Source organism: Podarcis gaigeae (genome assembly GCF_964106915.1).
Source record: "Podarcis gaigeae genome assembly, chromosome: 15".
Classification (NCBI taxonomy): Eukaryota; Metazoa; Chordata; class Lepidosauria; order Squamata; family Lacertidae; genus Podarcis; species Podarcis gaigeae.
The window spans coordinates 23,310,188-23,326,571 of NC_139692.1; the positions used below are offsets into that span (position 1 = coordinate 23,310,188).

General features: G+C 45.6%; 1 protein-coding gene across 1 annotated transcript in view; it reads left to right on the forward strand.

Annotated features, from left to right (window-relative positions):
- The window catches only part of SORL1 (sortilin related receptor 1), a 115,668-nt gene that overhangs the window by 30,675 nt on the left and 68,609 nt on the right, over window positions 1–16,384 (forward strand). The window contains exons 4-9 of the mRNA XM_083713920.1: window positions 468–629; window positions 3,441–3,508; window positions 4,548–4,728; window positions 9,465–9,563; window positions 12,495–12,664; window positions 13,738–13,930. Of these exons, the coding sequence (XP_083570046.1) occupies window positions 468–629; window positions 3,441–3,508; window positions 4,548–4,728; window positions 9,465–9,563; window positions 12,495–12,664; window positions 13,738–13,930 (873 nt within the window). The remainder of the gene's footprint in view (window positions 1–467; window positions 630–3,440; window positions 3,509–4,547; window positions 4,729–9,464; window positions 9,564–12,494; window positions 12,665–13,737; window positions 13,931–16,384) is intronic.

Here is a 16,384-nt window from a genome sequence, read left to right on the forward strand (position 1 = left end):
AGGCTTGTCATCTCCACCACTGAAGGAGGGAGGCCTAGTCTAGCATTTAACTCCATAACCTGTCCGTCCCCCCCCCCCCGTCCCCCAGCCATCCGATCCTAAGGGAAGGTCTAAACTGCACATTTTGAATTTTGTTGTGCTATTATCTTCTTTAGTGGGTTGTGCAAACTGCTGTTCTGAATAACGCTTTGAATAGGGTAGGGGGCACTGGGGATGAGTTTGTAGAACCAAGAAGGCAGTGGATGAATTTTTTATGTTTTTATTTGGAACCACTGTTTTAAAATATAATTTATTGCATCGTTTCTGGCTACAGAAACTGGTGAAAATGTAACAAAAAGTGGCATACAGTTTTTTGTTGTGTGTGTGTGCAACTTTCACATCCAAACAATTCTGCCAAGATCTGCGTGCTGATTTTTGAAGACCCACTGATTTTTTTGTCCTACCCCTTCCTCCTTTTCCTTTCACAGTACATCTTCGTTGATGCCTTCACTCAGTACCTCTGGCTTACCACGGACTTCTGCAACACCATCCAGGGCTTCTCAATTCCGTTCAAAGCGGCAGATCTGCTTTTGCACAGCCGGCTCCCAAACCTCATCTTGGGATTTGACAAGACCCATCCCAACAAGCAGGCGAGTAGATCACTGACTGATGCACATGCCGAAGGCTCCCAATTTCTGCTTTTCTTTCTGTGCGTGGGGAGTGTGTGTCCTGTGAATGAGATGCTCTGTGTGGGAAGGTGCCTCGGTGATGACGCAGAGCGCAGTTAAACTGTGGAACTCCCTCCCACTGGATGCAGTGACGGCCGCCAACTTGGATGGCTTTAAAAGAGAAACTGGACGAATTCACAGAGGATACAGCTATCAGTGGCTACTAGGCAGGATGGCTGTGCCCTGTCTCCATAGTCAGAGGCAGTAAGACTTCTGAATGCTAGTTATTGAGAATTGCAGGTGGGGTGAATGCTGCTGTTGCACTAAGTTCTTGCTTGTGGACTTCCTATAGGCATCTGCTTGGCCACTGTGAGCCAGGATACTGGCCTAGATCCAGCATTGGCCTGATCCAGCGGGGCTCGTCTTATGTTCTTGATCATTTGTCTGTCTTTTGTGTTTTAGGTTGTTAACCCCGTTCAGAACCCAACTCTTTTAGAGCATGAGACTCTTAATCTTAGGGTTGTGGGTTCGAACCTAATAATACTAATAATAATAATGATAATAATAATAATAATAATAAGCGATATATGATATATGATATCTTTATTGTCATTGTCCCATGCAGAACAATGAAATTCTAAAACTACATAAAACTACATAAAAACTACATAAAACATTCAAAACCCCCCTAAAAACTATGATGATGATGATGATGATGATGATGATGATAATAATAATAATAGTAGTAGTTTTATTTGTACCCCGCCCTCCCTGGCCAGAGCCGGGCTCAGGGCGGCTACAGTAAAATTACAGCAAAAACATAATAGGAAAAAAACCCAATTTAAAATACAGGTTAAAATGCATCCCACGAGGAGCAAAAGATCCTGCATTGCAGGGAGTTGGACTAGATGATCCTTGAGGTCCCTTCCAGCTCTGCAATTCCGTGATTTTAACTTGGTGCCGTCTAGATATTTTGAGCTGCATCTCCCACCACCCCTGATCCTCGGCCGTGTTGCGTAGTGGCAGTTGGAGTCCAACAACATCTGGCAGGCACTATGTCTGATAGAGCATCTGCTTTACATGTAGAAGGCTCCAGGTTCAGCTCCTGACACCTGTTGTTGGGGGTGGGTGTATCCCCTGCCTGAAACTCTGGAGATCTGCTGCCAGTCAGTGTATACCAAAATGAGCTGGATAGGCCAGTGGTCTGACAGCTTCTCAGTTCTATGGAAAAGAGGCCTTCTGCAACCCTGCTCTTCTCAACCATACTGTGTTCAGAGCCTGGTGAAGGAAGAAACTAGGCCAACGATTCCCACTTCCCAGCAAGAAGCCTGCCTTTGTTCCTCTTCAGGCCTGCTCTGCATTGTTCTCACGCCTGGCTCTCGGAATGGGCAGGAGCCTGGGAGGTGGAGGGACGCCAGACAGCCTAGCTCCGCTGCCCTGGTACTTGGCAGGAACAGCAGTGTTTGTCTTGTGTGGTCACATTTGGGTGGTTTTGCTTCCCCGCTCCCGCTTTCAATGTTTGGATGTTTCCTTCACCATAACTGAAAGGCGGTTAGCGCCCTGGGGTTGGTGGTAAAAGCTCGGAGACGATTTCTCGCTTTGACTCGGTTAGCCAGAGCGACACTTCTCGCCCTTGAAAAGAAAAAAGGGAGGAGAAATATCTCCTCCCAGCTCCCAGCAACAGAAGGAAGCATCACTTGCAACTTCTCCCTGGTCCTTTCCCTTGCCGGCGAGCTCTCCACTCATTGTGTTCCTCCCTTTCCACCGACATCGGCTCTCCCTGATCTCAGCAGCCATGGCGCTTGCTACTCACTGGCAGGGTGAAATTGCTCATAAGCTCTTTCTGCACCAGATCCGCTTGGGGTTAAAAGAGCAGGCTGGCTCTGCAAGGCTTTCGTGAGATTTCACGGGGCCACCAGAGTTCCCACAAACATCCCCGGCCTTCCAGAGCCGTCACACTGAGAGGGTCTTGCCTCTCAAGCAAGGCCTTTCCCCCCTGCCAGGTTATCTGGAATAATAATAATAATAATAATAATAATAATAATAATAATAATAATAATAATTTATTTATACCCCGCCCATCTGGCTGGGTTTTCCCCGCCACTCTGGGTGGCTTCCAACACAATATTAAAATACAACAATGCCTCAAACATTAAAAGTTTCCCTAAACAGGGCTGCCTTCAGATGTCGTCTAAAAGTCTGGTAGTTGTTTTCTTTGACATCTGGTCGAAGGGCATTCCACAGGGTGGGTGCCACTACCGAGAAGGCCCTCTGCCTAAAAAGGGCTTTAAGCACTCCGGCTTGCAACCTGGGCAAGGAGCTCTGGGAGCACAGGGGATTTTCTCCCCCTTCCCCACTTGCTACCTGCGGGGCAGCTCCAAGGATTTGGGTATCCCTGATTTGGAACCGAACCCCTGCGTAAGATGCGGCTGTACTGGGCTTGCTTCATGGTGCTCAGGACTTTGCAGGCTTATTGTAATTTGAACCAGAGTGGTTCATTGGATGGATGAGAGGATAGTGTCTTCTTAAACACTGTGTGCTCATGTGGGTGAACACAGCTGTAGCCGCCAGTCCCCTAGCCAAGAATAAGGTGCAGCATATCTCTTGCACTTTTAACTCCTTCCTGAACCCATCGTCCCGTATTTCTTTCTCTCACCACCTGCCTTTGGTAGCCTGAGACAGTATAATGCACAGCATCCGGGACTCGCCCTGATCCATGCATTCCCCGGCCATCTGTGTTTGGCCAGTCCACCAGAATCCAAACATATTTCTCCATGTTCTAATTTCTTGCAGCTCTGGAAGTCGGATGATTTTGGGCAGACGTGGATAATGATTCAGGAGCACGTGAAATCGTTTTCCTGGTAAGTTGTGGGATTCTTTGCAGGCTTCTCAGGAGCCTCTTCTTCCTCCCCACCCATTGCAATGTCATCTACACCTCTTTCTGAGCAAGGGGCTCGAATCCTGGGCTCTGCTACTCCAGGATGAAGGTGGAGTGTGTGCATCGTCTCCTTCCTTAGAAAAAACAAAAAGTTCCTTGCATGGATCATCAGGGACAGGAGTACTCTAAATGTTTCTTTCAGGTGTGCAAGAGGTTGCCTTTGTGCCTGGTTTATCAATTTCCTAGAGGCATCTGGCTGATCACAATAATGGGAGAGTAGGGCCTTTTGTTCTGATGCAGCTGTGCTCTTTTTATGCACTAAGTCTTGACTACAGGAGAAAAGTCAATGAGAAGCTATGCTTGGCTTTCACTTTGGAGGTGCAGCCATTATGTTTCTTGGCCTTTTTGAAATCTGGAACCAAGGCAGTATGTGCTTTTTATTATTTTCTGCATCAGTGAGGGCTAGAAACAATACAGTGGTACCTCTGGTTACGAACTTAATTTGTTCTGGAGGTCCGTTCTTAAGCTGAAACCATTCTTATCCTGAGGCGCACTTTTGCTAATGGGGTCTCTCGCTGCACGCACATCTCCGGTGCACAATTTCCGTTCATATCCTGGGGCAAAGTTTGCAGCCGGGAGCAGCTACTTCCGGGTTAGCGGAGCTTGTAACCTGAAGCGTTTGTAACCAGAGGTACCACTATATTTAGAAGTGTTTATTATACAGGTCTATCTCCCAAACAGATTACTGATCAGGTGTAAACACCTGTCAGGCTGCACACTGTCTGGTGTTTCATAGACCTGTGGATTAGAAACGTAAGCGATGAAATTTTGAGCAGCAGAGGTTTTCAAAGGCCACTGCAGGTTGCACCAAACTGTCTAGGAGAAGATGGCCCATTAGGTAGAGTAATGAAAATGACGAGCAGTAGATTTAGAACAGACAAAAAGGTGGGGATATAAAGGTAATGCAACAAGAATAGTATACATAGAAAAGATGGCTTCTTTTCTTTTCTTTTTCTGACAAGGGGTGTTGAACCGTATGACAAACCCTACACAGTTTACATCGAGCGGCATGAACCTACTCGGGCCTCCACAATCCTCCGCAGCACCGATTTCTTTCAAACCAGAGAAAACAAAGAGATTCTGCTTGAGGAGGTTGAAGACTTCCAGCTCAGGGAAAAGTATCTGTTTGCAACAAAATCTGTGGTAAGGAGCATCAAGTTGACGATCTATAGAGCAGGAGTGGGGAACCTCAGGCCTGGAACTCTGAACATGGTCCTCAAAGCCTCTCTGTTTGGCCCCTGGTACTCTTCCCAGGCCATGCAAACCCTGCTCCTCTTTTACTAGGTCAGTGTTTCTGCTTAGCCAGATCGTGCCTCTTTCTTCCCTGGATGAAGGATAGAGAAGGGTTGTTGCTCCACCCACTTTTCCTTTGGGCATGCCTACTACTGGCAGAAGGTCAGTGATTTGAATCAGAATCAGATCAGAAGGTTGGTGGTTCGAATACCTGGGATGGGGTGAGTTCCCGTTGCTCGGTCCCAGCTCCTGCCAACCTAGGAGTTCAGAAGCACGTCAAAGTGCAAGTAGATAAATAGGTACCACTCCGGTGGGAAGGTAAACGGTGTTTCCATGCGCTGCTCTGGTTCGCCAGAAGCGGCTTAGTCATGCCGGCCACATGACCCGGAAGCTGTACGCCGGCTCCCTCGGCCAATAAAGCGAGATGAGCGCCGCAACCCCAGAGTCGGCCACGACTGGACCTAATGGTCAGGGGTCCCTTTACCTTTACTACTGGCAAGTGGCCCTCAGAGGATTGCCCAGAAAGGAATGTGGCCCTCAAACCCAAAAAAAGTTTCCTGTCCCTGCTGTGGAGGGAGCAGCTTAAAAGAAAAGCCCAACCCAAATTTATAAAGCAGCACAGTGCATAGATGTCAAGGAAGCAGAGCCAGATTTTTGAGCATCTACCACTGTCCCAAAACAATGCTCCAAAAACCTTTCTGCATTAGCTACAGAAGAAGAGGAGGGGAACATGCTGTGAGCCTCAAAGGAAAGCATCAGAGTCTCCTTTGACTTGTGTTTGTGATCCAAATTTATTATCCCTTCATGGGGGTCTGGCAGGCAGCCTGTATGTGCTGCAATACTTTTCTGCTTAGGGAAGATTAAAATAACTTGGAGGTATGTCAGTATAGACCAAAGATAGGGAATCTTTGGCCCTCCAGATGTTGTCAGACTACAACTCCCATCATCCTGGAGGATTGCCCGTGCTAGCTGGGGCTGATGGGAGTTGGAGTCCAATATCTGGAGGGCATCAAGTTCCCCATGAATGCACATCTTGGTCCAAATGCAAAATTTAACTCAATAAGACATTACCATTGATGACTGTTTTAAACAGGGAACCCAGAATTTTTGGGTTAAAAGCCTCTCTTCCTCCTGTGCCTGCCACATTTTGCACATTATGTAGTTGCAATTCTCTTGTGTGAGAGTTAATGTGGATACAGTGGTACCTCAGGTTACAGACGCTTCAGGTTACAGATGCTTCAGGTTACAGACTCCGCTAACCCAGAAATAGTACCTCAGGTTAAGAATTTTGCTTCAGGATGAGAACAGAAATTGCATAGTGGCGGCGTGACGGCAGCAGCGGGAGGCCCCATTAGCTAAAGTGGTACCTCAGTTTAAGAACAGTTTCAGGTTAAGAACAGACCTCCAGAACAAATTAAGTTCTTGACCCAAGGTACCACTGTATAACGGTTAGCAAGCTGGGCTGGGGCTTGCTTTTCAAGTCCACGCCTCAGCCTCTAATCATGCTTGGTGCGTTTCTAACCTACCTCACAGGGCCGTCGTGAGGATAAAGCAGGGAGCACGTTCACTGCCCTGACCTCTTTGTAGGGAGAGCGAGCAGAAATATCAGAACGAGCCTGAGTTTGTGGTTCAGGAGCATGCAGGATGCAACAACAGGGTAAAAAAATGCCAGCCTGCTTCTATTTGATTTTAGTACTTTAGGCAGATCTAGGTCAGTGTGAAACACGGAGGCTCTGGGAAGGAGAAGTTTAGATGCCTGTAAGTAATAGGCATATGTAGGTGGGAATGGGAGAGGGGAATGGATGGGCAGGGTGTCATGGGAGAAGAAGAGCTTTTGCAGTACTATCGAGGAAAAGTATGTTAGTCAAGCAGAATGAGGGCCTGATAATATCTCCTGATTGTCTGGATAGAGGATGGAGAGGAGTGATTGAGCATGAGTAGAAACTAGCCTACTGCATACAGGCAACCCTTTCGTATGTTGCTCCGCCCACTTTTGCCCCTGGCCCTGCCCACCTTTGCACATGGCCCCCAGAAGGCATGATGTATGCTCACATCTGGGAGAGTAGCTGTAGCTCAGAGGTAGAGCTTGCCCCCTCATTGCTGGGCACGTCATGTTATTTTTCTTTCAGAGCTCTTAACGCGGGGTGCAGCTTGCCGACCTAGAAATAAGCTTTGCCACTCCCTCGCTCCCCCTGCCCTGAATTTTCCGGTGTGGACGCTGCAGGCAGTGTAGCCCACTTTTGATCCCTGACATCTCCTGTTGAAAACAAAAAACTAATGATGGCTGATGGGAGAAAACCTTCTCTGCTTTGTAGGGATTGGTAACCTTCTGGGACTACGACTCCCATCATCCCTTCCTCATTGGCCATGCTGGCATGGGCTGATGGGATTTGGAGTCCAACATCACATTGAGAGTCACAGGCTCCCCCACCCCTGAGCTGGATGGTTTGAATTGACACAGGGCAACTTCATACGGGCCATGGTACAAAATGATGAAAATCAGTTTCCCCCTCACTTCCGTCCCACTCTTCAGCCAGTTAAAAGTGTAGCCCTATGGGCTAGTTAGGGATGTGGGTGGCGCTGTGGGTTAAACCACAGAGCCTAGGACTTGCTGATCAGAAGGTTGGTGGTTCGAATCCCCACGACAGGGTGAGCTCCCATTGCTCGGTCCCTGCTCCTGCCAACCTAGCAGTTCGAAAGCACGTCAAAGTGCAAGTAGATAAATAGGTACCGCTCCGGTGGGAAGGTAAATGGCGTTTCCGTGCACTGCTCTGGTTTGCCAGAAGCGGCTTAGTCATGCTGGCCACATGACCCGGAAGCTGTACGCCGGCTCCCTTGGCCAATAAAGCGAGATGAGCGCCGCAACCCCAGAGTCAGCCACTACTGGACCTAATGGTCAGGGGTCCCTTTACCTTTATGGGCTAGTTAAAACATTGCAACGCCACTTAATGGCTTGAACCAGCAACTATGTGAATGTTGGCATAGGTGGGAATCCCAGAACCATCGTCATGTAATCTATCCCATTGTGGGTTTGAGTCACAGCGAGTTTGGAGAGGGAAAGTGGTTCCTGGCAGACTCCCAGGGAAGAGGGCAATTAAAATAATAATAAAACCCAGAAAACTGTGGTGTGTGCATACCTGTAAAAATAACTTGGCTGGATACAACCCAACATGGTTCCTTTCCCTCCGCTAGTGCTTCAATCCAGATGTGCCTACATTAGATACTTGTAGCTAGGGATATTGGAGAATCCCAGTGGTGGCAGACATGGTGAATGTTTGCTCATTCATCTCAAGTCTGCAAATGCTAATGTCTGCATATGAAACTTCCACCCACCCTCAATTTGCATTGCCCTTCCTTTGCATTGAAACGGCCTCAGTCCAGTATACCTGAAGGAGCGTCTCCACCTCCATCGTTCAGCCTGGACACTGAGGTCCAGCGCTGAGGGCCTTCTGGCGGTTCCCTCGCTGTGAGAAGCCAAGTTACAGGGAACCAAGCAGAGGGCCTTCTTGGTAATGGCACCCGCCCTGTGGAACGCCCTCCCACCCGATGTCAAAGAGAAAAATAACTACCAAACTTTTAGAAGACATCTGCAGGCAGCCCTGTTTAGGGAAGCTTTTAATGTTTAATAGGTTATTGTATTTTAGTGTTTTGTTGGAAGCCGCCCAGAGTGGCTGGGGAAACCCAGCCAGATGGGTGGGATAATAATAATAATAATAATAATAATAATAATAATAATAATAATAATAATAATAATAATAATAATTTTTATTATTATTGAAATGAACGGTGTGGAGTAAGGCAGCAGGATCATAATTAATAATGTGATTTAACAACGTAATTAAATATGTCAAATTCCGCCACAGTGGAGAGCAAGCTGAATAATGTAATTTTTGCCGGAAACTGAACTGCAGCAGAATGGAAACATGGATCGGGATGGAGGTCATTGCATACGTCCTTTGCTTTGTGACATTGAAATCCGGAAAGAGAAAGATTCAAAAGAGCCAACTCTCTTCCAGTTTACAATGGCTCCCTTGTTTGGCCATCTGACTTTTTTTAGGTTCGCCATAGGTGAGCAAGCAAGTAGCACTTTCCAAGAAGTAAAGGGTTGGAAATGGGTAACACCATTGAGGAAAGAAACCCTATGACTTCCCTTTCCATTTTATTCCATTGCTAAATCTATCTTCGTCTTGGGAACTGTCACCAAAATGTGCTTTCCTTTAACTTGGGAGTGGGCAGCAGGTCCATGTGGGAAGCTGTGCCTTTGTTGCGTGGCTTTGTTTATTTGTACAATCTCATAAATCAGGCACAGGCAAACTTGGCCCTCCAGGTGTTTTGGGACTACAACTCCCATCATCCCTGACCACTGGTCCTGTTAGCTAGGGATGATGGAGGGCCGAGTTTGCCTTAAATCCTAAAGCAGTGTTTCCCAAACTTGGGTCTCCAGCTGTTTTTGGACTACAACTCCCATCATCCCTAGTTAGCAAGACCAGTGGTCAGGGATGATGGGAATTGTAGTCCAAAGGTGGCTGGAGACCTAAGTTTGAGAAACACTGTTTTAAAGCCTTCTTTTGTAAACAATAACAAACTTAAGATTTATTAGGTACTCACTACTTTGATTTCTTCCCCCCAACCCCTTTTCTTCTCAGCATCTTTTAGGGACGCAGCAGCCATCCGTTCAGCTTTGGGTATCCTTTAACCGCAAGCCGATGCAAGCAGCCCAGTTTGTGACGAGGCACCCCATTAAGGTATTGACATGTGGGAGGGAAATCTTTTTGCTGTCAAGGGCCGCATTATCGCAGGAATAATCTGCTGGGGGCCGCATGTTGCTGGTGGGTGGGGTTTAAACCAGTTGTGGGCAGATTCAAAAGTGGGGGGCATCACTCCTTTCCTTTCTCATTCTCTCCTTTTTTCTCTCCATCTTCTTCCCTGCCCCAGGGAAGGACAGATTGCTCTTGCAGCAAGTCTGAACTTGCGGGATCCCCCTGCCCCAAATTTCTTCCGTTATCCCACTCAAAGGGTATATAATATAACTTGCTTTTTTGTTTTGTTTTGTATGAGAGTTGGGAAATTCGTGGAAGGGAATTTTTTTTTACCTTAGAGAAATGTCTTAAGAATAAGTATTGATACATAGGTTTGGATGAGAGTTAAGATTGGATAAAGTAAAAGTGGTTTTCGAAATAAATTAAATTATTTAATGAAAATAAGGTTGGAAGAATTTGCAGAAATAACGATTTGAACTAGAATACAAAAATGGGAGGTGCGAGGAGGTCAAGGAAATAAGTAAAGGAAGAAAGTGATGCAAAGGTTTAATCTGGTTTTTTTTTTGGTTTTTTAGTGAGTATATTTTCTTTTTTGTTGTTGTTATATTTTTCTTGAATTTTGTATTTTTCTTTTTTGTTTCCCTTTGTAATTCTTAAACTTTGAATAAATATTGTTTTTTAAAAAACAAACAAACAAATTTCTTCCGTTATCCCCTCCCTCCATTTCTCCTGGCCTTCTTTCCCTACGGGTTCATCCCTCTTCCCCAGCATGAAATCAGTTCATGTGCCACATATCCCTTATCCCCACTGTAAGGGATGGCTGCAATCCAAAGAGAAGGTTTGAAGAGATGTTTCAAACCCTTTGCTGCTTTTCATAACAATGGCTGCACTCCCATGCACCTTTTTTTTCTTTTTTTAAAATAAAATTTTATTAACACTTTCCACAGTACAATAAAAGACAAGCTAATTTACACAAAGAATACCATATTGGCCTGAAAATAACCCTCACTTATATTCATCATCGAAAGGCTGGGCTGGATGAATCCCAAGCCGGAATTAAGATCGCCGGAAGAAATATCAACAACCTCAGATATGCAGATGATATAACCTTGATGGCAGAAAGTGAAGAGGAATTAAAGAATCTTTTAATGAGGGTGAAAGAGGAGAGCGCAAAATATGGTCTGAAGCTCAACATCAAAAAAACGAAGATCATGGCCACTGGGCCCATCACCTCCTGGCAAATAGAAGGGGAAGAAATGGAGGCAGTGAGAGATTTTACTTTCTTGGGCTCCATGATCACTGCACATGGTGACAGCAGTCACGAAATTAAAAGACGCCTGCTCCTTGGGAGAAAGGCGATGGCAAAGCTAGACAGCATCTTAAAAAGCAGAGACATCACCTTGCCAACAAAGATCCGTATAGTTAAAGCCATGGTTTTCCCAGTAGTGATGTATGGAAGTGAGAGCTGGACCATAAAGAAGGCTGATCACCGAAGAATTGATGCTTTTGAATTATGGTGCTGGAGGAGACTCTTGAAAGTCCCATGGACTGCAAGAAGATCAAACCTATCCATTCTTAAGGAAATCAGCCCTGAGTGGTCACTGGAAGGACAGATCGTGAAGCTGAGGCTCCAATACTTTGGCCACCTCATGAGAAGAGAAGACTCCCTGGAAAAGACCCTGATGTTGGGAAAGATGGAGGGCACAAGAAGAAGGGGATGACAGAGGATGAGATGGTTGGACAGTGTTCTCGAAGCCACAAACATGAGTCTGACCAAACTGTGGGAGGCAGTGGAAGACAGGAGTGCCTGGCATGCTCTGGTCCATGGGGTCACGAAGAGTCGGGCATGACTAAACAACTAAACAACAACAAGCCTCACTCTCCCCCCACCCCAATTCTGACCGTGAAAAGTTAAAGTGTGGCTTAAATTCGCGACCTTACAAAAATTGGCTTTTATGATATCTCTGCTGAAACAGACATATGGTAAAACGGAATGGGTGTGAGTGCCTGTGGAATTTTAAAGGAGCAGCTTATGTTCGGGTATTGCCTCCCCGCCCCCAATTGAATTTTAAAGGTGCGGCTTATAATCACGTGTGGCTTATATTCGGGCCAATACGGTAATAAAAAAGAAAGGAAAGGAAAAGATATAGAAGAGACAGAATAATAAAAGGTCCTCTCTCACAAATATATTTTACCCTCCCAGCTCTCACCTGGGAGCATCCCCCTCTTCTCCCAGCCTCTTGCCCTGAGATATCTCCCCTTCCCCGTCTCTCTCACACAGACTGTATATCTCCTTCACTCTCATGAACCTTTAATGTGGGAATGGATCCCATTGAACGGTGTGGGGCTTGCTTCCTAGTAGGCATGCATTAGGATCACGCTGCATGCCACTTTTTAGGTCTGTTTCCTTTTATAGTTGATGTTTATAGTGTGAGTTTCAACCAATTTAAAATTCACATAAACGTACGTGTCAGAGAAACAATAGGGGAAGAGAACATTTATTTGTTGTTGTTTTTAGATGATGCTTAATGTGTTGCCATTGTGTTGCCTTAGAAAAGGCAACTCCACTCTGGCACAGAACAATTAGGTAGGCATACGGTGGGGGTCTCTTCTAAGATAGCTTCCTTTCTATCTTTGAATGTATACCTTACAGTTGTCCATCTTCTTTGGATTCCTATTCAAACATACGCCCATACATTTTTGTTTGTTTGTAATCCTCAGAAGAGCTCCGGAAGGCAGTATAATTATTACCCCCATTTTACAGATGGAGGAAACTGAGGATGAGAGAGAATGGTTTGCGTAAGGCATGTGATTTCGCGGCAGATGTGTGAGTGCTGCACTGGCTTGCAACTCACATTTGCATGCCTTCAGTGGAACAAAAATATTTCCTTTTTTTCCCCCAACTTTTTCTTGAAGGAATACTATATTGCAGACACATCTGAAGACCAGGTGTTTGTGTGTGTCAGTCACAGTAACAACAGCACCAACCTCTACATCTCCGAAGCGGAAGGCCTAAGGTTTTCGTTGACATTGGAGAACGTCCTGTACTACAGCCCTGGAGGAATGGGGAGTGACACTTTGGTCAAGTAAGTAGATAGATGTGCTCCACTCAAGTGGAGAGATGTGTCTGTGCTACTTTTGTGGATTTTGTCCTTAGCTTGGAAAGGTCAGCAATGGCCTGAAGAAATCTCCGTACCACACCTGACTGCCAAGCGAAGGTGCATTAAAATGAGAACAAATCATTCCTGTTTAAACAATGATGGCAAAGCACAAAATTATTCCAGCCAGCCAAGGGACAAATCTAATAAGGGTTTCAGCTCCCTCCTTGCAGGTAGTGGGAAGTCTTCAAAGGATTTAACTTCAACCAGCTCCAGCCACAGCTTTCAAACATCTGATCAGTGTGTCTGGGGCCGAGTCAGGATGGCCGTCCATCAACAGATAGACTTGGGTGTCATCAGCATACTGATGAAAGCCCAAACCAAAACTCCAGACAAACAGGACGAGGGGGCACATGAAGATGTTGAAAAGCATCGGGGAGAGTATTGCACCCTGCGGCACTCCACACACCAAGGAGTGGCACGACGACAGTTCCCCCCCCAAGTGCCACCCTCTGTCCCTGACCAATGCCCCCCTAATTCTTATTATTGTATAATGAGACGTTTATTATTTAATCTGTTGTGTAATCTTAGAAGAAGGGACGCGGGTGGCGCTGTGGGCCTAGGGCTTGCCGATCAGATGGTTGGCAGTTCGAATACCCGTGACGGGGTGAGCTCCCATTGCTCGGTCCCTAGCAGTTTGAAAGCTAGTCAAAGTGCAAGTAGATAAATAGGTACCACTCTGGCTGGAAGGTAAACGGCGTTTCCATGCGCTGTTCTGGTTCTCCAGAAGCGGCTTAGTCATGCTGGCCACATGACCCGGAAACTGTACGCTGGCTCCCTCGGCCAATAAAGCGAGATGAGCGCTGCAACCCCAGAGTCGGCCACGACCGGACCTAAGAGGGTACGGCTGTGACAGGGTGTAGCTGCAACTATCATGAAGCGGCCCTGCAGTTCTGAATTTGCCACTGTACCACTCCACTGGTCACAATGGGAAATTGCAGCTAACGGAGGTGCGTTGCTCAGTGCTTTTGTTGTCATTCCCCCCTCCCCACTTTCGGCAGGTACTTTGCGAACGAGCCCTTTGCGGACTTCCACCGTGTGGAGGGGGTGCCGGGGGTCTACATTGCCACCTTGATCAACAGCTCCTTCAGCGAGGAGAACATGCGGTCTGTCATCACCTTCGACAAAGGTGGGACTTGGGAATTTCTCCAGCCGCCAGAGTATACTCGCTACGGCGAAAAGATAAATTGTGAGGTAATGATGCTGCGATGCAAAAGACGTCTCGCCGCCTCTTTGAGGGCTTTTGGATTGGGTGTTTATGTTCTTGTTACCTGACTAGGCTCAGCTGAAGCTTCTAGATGCATGTGATGTATATACCTGCTGGGTTGTGAATGGGCTATTCCAGGCTCCTGGGGGAAGTGCAATGCTTCTTCTAATAATAAATAAATAAATATATTTAATTTATACACCGCCCTTCCCGGTTCAGAAAACTAGGTTCAGGGCGGCTAACAACAAATTTAAAACACTTAATTGCTACAACAAAAAACAGCATAAAATACAGTATAAAATGTGAATAATAAATTCAAAATTCAATTCAAAAATCAGTTTAGGGGGAAAATCCATCCGATAAACATTAGATGATCACCAGGGCTAGCTGGCTAAATTAGTCCTATTTGGCCAGTGAGGAGACCAGGGGAGAATTAGCTGTGGGATCCCAGAGCGGGTAATCTTCATAAAAAGGGGAGGGGGAGGGAAGGAAGGGGAATAAAAGATCAGGCTAAGTTCAAATTGAAAGCCAGGTGGAATACCTCTGTCTTACAGGTCCTGCGGAAGGAAGTTAAATCCTGCAGGGCCCTGGTCTCATGGGACAGAGCATTCCACGAGGTCAGAGCCATCACTGAGAAGGCCCTGGCCCTGGTGGAGGATAATCTGACTTCCTTAGGGCCCAGGACCTCTAAACTATGATTATTCATGGACCTTAAGGTCCTCTGCGGGGCATACCAGGAGAGGCGGTCCCATAAATACGAGGGCCCTAAGTCCTCCTTAGACTTCTCTTGCTATTCCCCACACAGTGATGGCCAGCGAGGCAGCGTGGGTGGGGCTGCTGAACACCGTCCTTCCCAGCAACTTACCACAGGGGCAAGGCAGTGGGACCTAGGGAGATGTGGGACTGTGGCAGGAGGCTCAGATTGACTCTGCCACTCTGCCTGCGCTTGCTGAGCTCCCCACTGCCTTGCTTCTTGCTTTCTCCCTAAGCAGAAATGAGAGGGCACTGTTCGGGAGCCAGGAAAGCTCCACTGCCCCCAACTGCCCTGCCAACCTCTGCTTCTCCTGTTGGTATTTGTATGCAGTGTGAGTTGATGTACCAGAGGATTGTGGGGAAATGTATCCCTCTCCCATTCACTGCAAAGACTTGTATGCTTTGGCCAGCTGTCTGTTCTTGCAAATCCAATTATTAGTTCTGCTGCCCCCGTTTAACCTGTTGTGGCATAATGTGGACTAGAACCCAGTTTGGCAGGGGCAGAAAGTGATATTTCAAGCCAGTAGGTTTATTACAGGACTGAGGGATGGCTGAATGTTGCTTGACTATTCATCATCCCTGACCATTGCCTGTGTTGGCTGGGTCTGATGGTAGAGGGTCCTTCAACATTTGGAGGGCTACAGCTTCCCCATCCTTGGTGTATACACACCTGGGAAGAAAGGATGAATTATCTATGACTAATGATGTTAAATTCTTGAGAATAATCTTTTGGAGAATATTCTCGATTAATGAGAATATTAAGAGAATTTTTATTTAAAATAAGAGAACATTCATTTTAATGCACTGAAAATGATATAATTTTAATGCATTGAAAATGATATAATTAGATAATATACATGTTTATTCATGAGTAAACTTGTTCAGAGGCCATCTCACATGCTGTTACACATAATTGTTTAGGCCTTGGTACTTTAAGTGTACAAAGCATTAAAGCTACTTTCTGTTAAAAAAAGTCAAGGGTATAGAATTGCTAAGAATAAAGTCACACCAAAATAGAATAAAGGCTATTACATATAGTTGAAATACATGCGAATTCAAATGTTCATCAAATTAAATGAATAGCATTTTTAAAACTAAAAAAATAAATAAATGTTTTCTGTAGCTCGCATTTCAGAACTGCCAATGGTGAATGACACAATGCCCAGTAATGTATCTGGATAAAATAAATAAATCATTATTCACTACTTACGCTGGCAATATCAAAACTTGACTTATTATTTACTAGGTATTTTAAGTGTGGGTTGTAAAACTGGTTCTTACATTAGAATTTACAGTTTGTGGGGAATATTCTCAGGAGAATTTTCTAGCAGAGAATATTCTCAAGAATATTCTCATTCTCAATAATATTCTCTGGAGAATATTCTCACCTCACATCACTATCTATGACCCTCAGTGTGAAAAACCTTTCCCATGTTTCTTTCTGTTTATGCAATCTACACAGCTTCCAGGTTTGGGGTGGGTGGTGTGGAGAGGGGCTCAACCAACATTTTGTTGCTTTATGACTGTTTTCTATTTTAGTTTATCTTCTTAAAAAATATTTAAAAAAATTGCAAGCTAGATTTTACCAGCACTGTTTTGATCCGCTTCTCTTGCATGGCTGTAGTTCTTGACTCTGTGCTGTGATTATTTCTATCTTTTAATTTGTATGATGCATCAAACAGTTTTTT